The sequence below is a fragment of the Nannospalax galili genome, unplaced genomic scaffold (genome assembly GCF_000622305.1).
Source record: "Nannospalax galili isolate Female #2095 unplaced genomic scaffold, S.galili_v1.0 scaffold85, whole genome shotgun sequence".
Lineage (NCBI taxonomy): Eukaryota > Metazoa > Chordata > Mammalia > Rodentia > Spalacidae > Nannospalax > Nannospalax galili.
In genome coordinates, this window is record NW_008358866.1 from 11,199,921 (window position 1) to 11,208,717 (window position 8,797).

The 8,797-nt window shown below is 36.6% G+C and overlaps 1 protein-coding gene across 3 annotated transcripts in view; it reads left to right on the forward strand.

Annotated features, from left to right (window-relative positions):
- The window catches only part of Casd1 (CAS1 domain containing 1), an 86,104-nt gene that overhangs the window by 19,041 nt on the left and 58,266 nt on the right, over positions 1 to 8,797 (forward strand). For all 3 annotated transcript variants that reach the window (XM_029558345.1, XM_029558344.1, XM_008822560.3), the window contains exons 2-3: positions 6,236 to 6,332; positions 6,905 to 7,025. In XM_029558345.1, coding sequence (XP_029414205.1) covers positions 6,236 to 6,332; positions 6,905 to 7,025 — 218 coding nt within the window. The remainder of the gene's footprint in view (positions 1 to 6,235; positions 6,333 to 6,904; positions 7,026 to 8,797) is intronic.

Sequence of the window (8,797 nt, forward strand, 5' to 3'; positions counted from 1 at the left end):
CCGCAGCACGCCTACGCGCCCGCGGCCTCCCGCAGCCCCGCGGCGCCCCACGTGCCCCGGAGGCCCGACAGACCCCTGCGGGCCGGGCAGCGGGGCCTTCAGCCCCCTGCGCTCCTCTCCCCTCGCGCGAACTGGGCCCAGGACCGACTGGCGTGCCACGGGTCCGACGCGAGGCCCGCTGGGGCAGCTCGGCACCGCCTCCGGGACTGTGTGACCCAGGGGTCTGGCTTCCTAGCCTTTGTTTAATCTGCTCCTGCCCTGGAACCTTCAGGCCCAGCTGTTGGACAGCGGCAAGGGCTGTCCTGTTTTCCTTTGCCCAAAGGGCTACTCCTAGCTACAGATGCCTGTGGCCCAATGGAGAAGGTGCTACCAGTCTTTGTGTTTCGTACGGTTTTCAAGAGTTTGGGTTGAACACATTTTACAGATAGAGGCACTGAGGCAGCTTTTGCAAAGAAGTTATGAGTTGACGGGATCGGAGACATCGGCTGGCCAAGCAAATAGTAAACAATTTGAAAGCAGGCCTTCAATATGGATTTTGATGTTGGTGGAAAGGTGGAAAAGAAGTGTGACCTCATTATCTCAGAATGAATTATCCTTCAGTAATCAAGGGATATTTGCTTGTCTTTGTTGATTGATTATTTTTCCCCCTCTCTGTAAAAAAATACCACCAGAAGAGGCTAACAGCAGAGAGAAATTAATAATGATAGGATCTTTCCTTTTTTGACTCTTTGTCCTACCAAAGCCATTATCTGGACAGCTCTTGGTGACCATGAGATAATTAATCAAGATCTAGTGTGTGATGGGCAGGTGCACATTAGCACTGGGCCCATTTAACTATATACCCACTTTAGCAAAATCTCTGTCAACAGGGTGTTAGAATCTGAGCTGTGTTCTCAGCAGGAAGATCTATCAAAATCTCAGATCTGTCAAAGTAGAAGCCATTTTGGTCAAAGTTGCTGCTTGTTTTTACCAACTCTTGAATTTTGAGGAGCTTGTACCTGATCATAACTGGATGATCGTCTTATAAATATATTGAGTTGACCTTAAAGGTAGATTCCTTATATCTTTTGGCCTCTCTCCTCCAGTCCCTGGCAGAGTCATAGTCAGATGATGTGGCAGAGCTTTGGCTCATCTACTGTCACCGTCATAGTGGACATATTTCCATATACAAAATATAACTAACAGTGTTGATGCACTGACGTGATAATTTGGGAACAAGTTTCCTTTAACTACTGTTAATCGTTTTATGCTAGTTTGGTATGATGGTACGCTAACTCAGTTTTGTGTGTGTGATGTCAGTAGAGCTAAATTTTATAACTTGTAAATGTAAACATCTGCCCTGCCTCCTTTTAAATTGTGTTTGTTATCTTTTGATAAGCTCAGAATACTAATTTTTATAGATTATATGTTGCATCTTATCAAGATCTGTCATCAGCAGGGAGAATAGAATGTCAGATGGGACCTTATGAGTCAGTGTAGCAATCTGGGATTGTAAAGCCTCCTCCAGAAACGAGTCATCCGTTTCCAAAGGTACTTCAGTGCCTTGAGTGTGAACCTGGCGCTTGTACTTGCCCAGATTGAATGTCAAGAACTTGAGCCAAAGTCTGTTGGGGGAAAAATAAACATCTTACCAGGAACATTTTAGCCATCCGCTTGTTTTGGCAGTGTCAAACTATGTCAGGTTCCAGATAAACATGTACTTGAATCACATTCAAATCTTTAGAATTAGAAAAGACCTTAGATGGAGGATGGGTAGGGTAGTATGTTATATATTAGGATTTCAGGTGAATGGGATGTGAATGTGCATCAGGCAGGGTAGACTGAATTTGAACACACACACACATGCAAACACACACACACACACACACACACACACACACACACATGCAGAATAATCTCTTGCTTTAAAAACTACTCAAAGTAAAATAATTTCATGTCAGAAAGTAAAGCTTGCCCATACTGTGCTCTAACAGTGAGCATTTATTTTGTGCCAGGCACTGTTAAACTAAAGGTTTTACGTGTCTTAATTTACCTTGTCATTACAACCATTCTATGAGGTATGTACACTTACCATTATTTCATCTCCTTCTCCCTTTAATATCTCTGTAATCAAGAAGACTCTTTAAAACTTTGATTGCATGTCAAAGTTTAATTGGTAACTTTTTTTTTCTTACTATGAAAAAATAATGATGTGTCTTAGACTCACTGAATTAGAGAGTTATTTACATTTTTAAGATGAAGCCAGAGAGGTTAAGTAAATTGCCCAAGAATACACAACTAGTTGATGACTGAGCTAAGAATTAGGACCAGTTAGTCAGCCTCATGCCATTGTGTTGTAGGCTGCCTTTCTCAGAGCTTGGTGCGTGGGTGTATGGAGGATGAAGTAAAAGTGCTTCTAGGGGCTACAGGCTAAACAATTTAGAATACTAATTTACTGTGAGCAAAGCGGTTTCCTATTGTAGATAATTTTCTAGGAGGTGTATGTGCAAAACTTCAAAAAGCTTTTGTTACCTGTGTTTTTTCTTTATTCTTCCTAAGCTCCAAACTTAAGTGTAAGCACACTTTTCCTTTTCGTGCCTGCACAGGTAGGTGCTTTTCCCTGCTGCAGTATACACCCTTCCTTTGAAGGAAAGTGCAGATTTTCCTTCCAGGTGTGTCACCTCTATAGTAGGAATTAGGAATTCATTTCTGCTACAGAAGCTTGTACCTATTTATCATGTTGTGTTGTAATAACCTCTGTCGACTTCTCCAACACAAGCTGTGAGCCTCTAAGGGATCTTTCCCATCCTTGGCTAAATAGATCTTCAAAGTTTAGTTCTGTCTATTTTATTCTCTTGCATTTGGTCCTGTTGTGGTTTTAAGTGACTTTCAGGTTGTAATCTCAATTTTAGAAAGTAGAGGATTTTTTTGCATTATTAATTCTTTGTAATATATTAGAATGACATTTTAAAATACTTTCATAAATATCTATGTGTATGAATTTTGTCAATCCCTTACATTCTTGAATCACAAAATGCCCATTGTTAGTGTGATTACAGATTGAAAGTATGGTTTTTGACAAGAGACCGGTATCTGTACCCTTAAGGATAAGCCCATTGTAGATAATTGTAAATATTTTAAATTGGTAACATTAGCTTACTTCAGATGTCTTAACTTTTTGGAATTTGAACTTCTTACCATCACTAGAAAGATGAAATGCCAATGTTAAATATCCTCCTGCCTCTACTCTCAAATATTAAGATTAGTGTTGCCCAGATTTCTAAAGAGAAGGTTAAGCGATGTTTTTCAGCATGGAATAAAAGATAATTTACTGAATCTTAGATAAATTATTCTACAGAATGCATTGTATGGAAGCTTTATGATCTGGTGTTTTCATGGTTGGTAGTAGGAAACACAGTTTTAGGAGGGTGACCCAGTGTAAAGGCAGGAAATGTCCACTGGTATTTTGTTCAGATAAAAAAGTAAGTTGTAATTTATGAAGAACATCAGATGTTTTCTTTAGTTGTTGCATTTGGTTTTCAGTTTGCTGGTTTGCTTTTATTTTGTTTGCTCTTATGTTTCTATTAGTGAAAAAAAAAATCATGCATAAAAGTCTAAGACTACAGGTTGACCAGTTTAGAATGATTGTACTAAAACTAGCAGAATAAGAAAGAAAATAGCCAAGCCATTCATCTAGATAATCTGAGTGTGCAAGACAGCTTTGGGGGATTGCTTTTTAAAAAAACTATGTTCCCAGCTTGATTTGTCTGAGCACTTGGCAAGACTTGTATTTGAAAAATAAGAAGTGGGTTTCTTTCATTTTTGATATAGTTGAAAAAGGATACTTATATACAATGAGCATAATAAAACTGTAGTACATTATCTTAATTTAACAACTAAATGTTTAGTGATTTGACCTGAAAAATATTTGTTTCCTAAGAAATGAGAACATGTGTTAGAGTATGATTTTAGAGAATTCTTTAAATCATGTTAATTTATTTTTAATTAGATTACTCTGGTCCCCATTGCTTTTATCTTTATTTTTCTAACAAATGTGAAAAGACTGCTCTTGCCTTTCCCTTGACTAGTTAGAAGCTCTGCTCGAACACTTCTTTAGATTATCTCAATTAAAATAACTGATGTAGCTTCTGTCTTCCAACTAGACCCAAACTGATACGACACAGACACTGACAACTTCAGATGAAGGTCTTGTGAAACAAAAACTTTGCATTCTGAAATAATTAAGCACAGTCATCACCTTCTCTAGCAAATGTAAGAGATTTTTCCCTTGAGGGACCATTTGTCTCTAAAACACTGTTAGTAGAGCCTGGTTATTGATCTCTTCAAATCCTTTTTGCTGTAGGATTTTTCTAAAAAGTGTTCAGCACATTAGACCTGTCTTTTTCTACTCTGACCTGGGAAACAAGATACCAAGAAGAAAAAGAACTATGAGCTTCAAGCACTTTTTCTGATGAAGACTGATTATTTTAAGATATTGGCATAACCCTTCCATCTCCACAAAACTATGTTGCAAGCACAAGCAAATGCATTACAGTAGCATAATCCCAGACACTAAAGGTTGATCAAAGACTGTTTCTTTTAGGATTTTATTAAAAAACAAACATTTCCAAGAGGGAAGACAGGAAACCCCTAGGTACTTCTTTTTGAAACTCGTATTTGTTTAAAAAATAGATGTTACTAACTTACACATTGGTTATATTGATAAAGCTAAAGATAGAAATACAATAAATATGGACTTTTCCTATGATTTGAAATTTTACTAGCTTTTAAATAGAATTTTGCTATAGGATCATTATAAAAAAAAGCTATAGGGCACCAGGCGTGGTGGCACACGCCTTTAATCCCAGCACTGGGGAGGCAGAGGCAGGCGGATCCTCTGTGAGTTGGAGGCCAGCCTGGTCTACAGAGTGAGTTCCAGGCAGCTGGAGCTACAGGGAGACCCTGTCTCAGACCAAAAAACAAAAACAACAAAACAACAACAACAAAAAAAATGCTATAGGCGTGCAGTTTTTAGGAAAATAACTTGTGTGTTTCTGCAATCCTTTCTTTGTGCATCTTTGGTAATTTATGTGGCTTAATTTTGTTGTTTAGAACTAGAATTATTTTTTAATAACTAGAAAGAATTAAAACTATATTTAGAGATAACTTATTAAAAATCTTTGGAAGTAAAAAAAAAAAAAAAAAACTTTTCTTAGGGTACATTTATAAGAATTTAATCATTGGTGTCCTGAATTCCTTGTACAATTTTTTACCAGCCAACCAGTGCCGTATTTTGAATTTTCGTTCTTGTTTTTTGGGGGAGTTGTGACACTGAAGCCATAGCACTTTCATGTTGACCCATATTTCTCTTGCATTTTTATTCCCTTTTGTCTGTTTGGCCAGATAAGTGAATAACTGAATTGAGAAAAGTGGGATGAGGATGGGGTATAGCTCAGTGGTAGAATGCTTTCATGCATGAAGGGAGCCCTGGGTTACATCCCCAGCACCCCAACAACCAATGACTTTGAGTCCTCCCTTTCCTTACCCTGAATGGCTCAGTACCAGTTTTTGTTCAGGATTCCTCTTGCCAGACCTCTTAGCTTGACCTGAAGTAATTATAAAACAATTTAGCTTGCTGTTAACTGTTAAAAAGGAACTAGAGATTAAACTTTTGTTTACAAAAAATTCAACTTTTGTTACAACTCCACAGTTAATGTCAACATCTCTGTTTTCTTCCTTTTATCCTATTTATTCAGACAGTAAAATAAAAGGATGTGGAGTAGCTCTCCAATTTACATGGGACCAGAGGCCTTTCTAGTTAGGCACCTTTAGAACTAGATTTCTAGATATGTTAATGCGTATATTCCTAGATGTGTACAGATAATTGAAAAAGAAGTCATTTTTCAAGTCTTCTCTTTTAGCCTTTAAACTTTTGTTTTTCTTATTCAGAAATAGAGGTGATAAAAAAAAAGTCATAAAGGCTGGTTTCAGAGTGAGATGATGTCTCAGGAAAGAAAGTGGTAGAAGGAACAGCCAAAACGGTGGCACAGCCTTTAGGAGTTCGTCTCTTATGGGAGAAGTATGAACCCTAAGTGGCTGTTATCTAGAGTGCAAATGTATTGCTATTTACCATGCTTCTCATGAATGGTATATATCCATCTGGAAGACATAGAGAAACCTAGAAAATTGTACTCTAATCTTAGGGAATGACTAAATGAACTGATGTTTACAACACTGTGGTGTTTTACTGTTACAGGCAATGATTCATGTGAATACCTTCTCTCAAGTGGCAGATTTCTTGGAGAAAAAGTTTGGCAACCTCATAGTTGTATGATGCACAAATATAAAATAAGGTAAAATTTCTTCACTTTGCTAACTTTTTTTTTTCCTAGCATGGGTTATAGAATCTAGTGGAGAGGCTCTGGTGAAGTAGATTACAGGGTAACAGTATTCTTCTTGCGGGGGGTGGGGGTGGGGGTTCCTGAGGGAAGGCAGGACTGAGGCTGATTCAAAGTGAAGATTTCTGCTTTAAAGCTTTAGAGGAAGGCTCTGGCCAAGGGTCTTTATCTCAGGTAAAAGATAACAAGGGCAAGGAGGAACCCCCTGAATACCACTTGCTCTATAACTTGGATTCCTGCCTTGTGGAGTTGTCTGAAATAATGGATGTAAAAGTCTTCATACGTTTAGGGTACTTCTTGAACTTTTAATTCTTGGGACTGTTGGTTTTGAACATTTCTTGGTAATAAGAACACGGGCTAGCAAGTTAAACAGACCTGGGCCATCTACTTCTAAAACACCATGATTGTCTGCAGAGCAGTCTTGTATGTTTTTTTTTGTTTTGTTTTAGTTTATTTTCTATAAGCCATGTGCTTTCAATTCCAATATGTTGATTTTACTTATTTTAATTAATGTTTATTAATTTCAGTGAAGCAAAGAACTGCCTTGTAGATAAATATATTGCATTTATTGGAGATTCCAGAATCCGTCAACTATTTTATTCTTTTGTAAAAATAATTAATCCCCAGTTCAAAGAAGAAGGAAATAAGGTAAAGTTGGTTTGTTCCTTTCTCCTGGGTATTGTTTTAGAGTTAACAAATTGGACGTGCTGAGTAGTGGTTGAAAAGATAAAAGTTCTACTTAGATTTTAGGAAAATTTAGGGGAAAAGAGGAATTGTTTGTTATAATAGAAAACATAAGAAAAAGTCATGAAAGGTGAGATATTGTCAAAGTTTTATTAGCTTAATTTTCAGGAATAAGTTCTCATGGAAAATTTATTTAAAAACCTGACAAGAAGACAAGGAGAAAATATCCCTATTCTCCTGTCAGAATCCAACAAATTTCTTTTTATTCTTTAGTTCAAATTTCTAAGTGTTCTTTAAAAATATACTTCTAATCTTTCAGCATGTTCAATTTTATATCTTTCTTTTCCACACCACTTATCATAATCTACCATATTACATATAATCTGCTTAAGTATCTTCTTACTGGTAATGTATTATTGAGTGGATAAAATGTAATTTCATACAATCTTCCTTTTTTTTTTAGTTTTTCTAGTTTTCTTAATTTTTTAAATAAAAAAGACATTTCCACTTATTTCTTTATATAAAAACTTTACTTTTTAAATTCATGGGGTAGAATTTGTACAATGCATTATTTGTCTTTGAAATCCAACAGAGATTGATATTTTTATACATGTTAACTGGTTAATTTTGGGAGAGTGACCTATCTCATTACATCCTTCTGATAATACATCTTAAAATGATACAGCTTCTGATCCCTGTCTTCAAGCATCATGTGACTAGAAAGAGGGAATGGCAGGGGTGGAAAGAGGCAAACATGAGAGGGAGGAGTAGCTCATGAGTTCACAGTGGAAATCTGCCTCTACATGTGGGCTGACATTGTAAAAGAGCTAAAACATGGCAGGCTTCAGAGCTGAGTAGCTACTCCATTGTGATGATGATGGTCTGTCCTGCATCCTCAGGAGCTGCTCTTATAAGAATAGTGCCCCCCCCCAAAAAAAATAGTGGCAAAAATAAACTTAGCTGTTCAGTGTATTTAGCATCTGTAAATATATATTCCATTAGGATTTATATACGCAAAATTATACAGGAAAATTAGAACAATTTAATGACATGAAATTATCACAATGTAAAGTAAAAACCTTTGGTAAACTTAAAAAGTAAAGAGATTCTGATTTCAAATAAGCAGTTTTAATATTTATAGGCTTATAATACTTTCTGAAACTTAGTATAATGAATTTAACAATTGTTAGTTGAAAAGCCATAATGACTTAGTATTTACTATATACTTTATGAAGATCTACGTAGTCAATATGAAATGATATTCTGAGTCCTAATTTTAATACTTGGGTTTGCAGCTTTTTTCTAGGGATGCTCAGTTATCCCAAAATTATCAAACAAATTACATTTTAGCATATACATTTTTAAAAAGAAACAAGAAAATATAGTGTCAAGCATTTGGCAGATTATTTTATATTTTCTCTTATTCTTGCACAATTTGAAAGCTGAGATTGCCTATCATATTTTTGTTGTTTAGAGACGGTCTTGCTGGGTAGCCTTCCTGCCCTTGTACCTGCTCTCTAGACTACGTAGCTGGCATTAAACTGTGCCAGTCCTACATTACCCACCCAAGTTTTTATTTTTTTATTATTTTTAATTTAAAAAAATTTTTAATAATATATTTCTTGCCTACTGCAGTCTGGTATACATACCACATGCACCCATGTGTACACACACATACACATACACACACACACACACACACACACGCACACAGCCTTGGTGTGGGTATGTTTAGG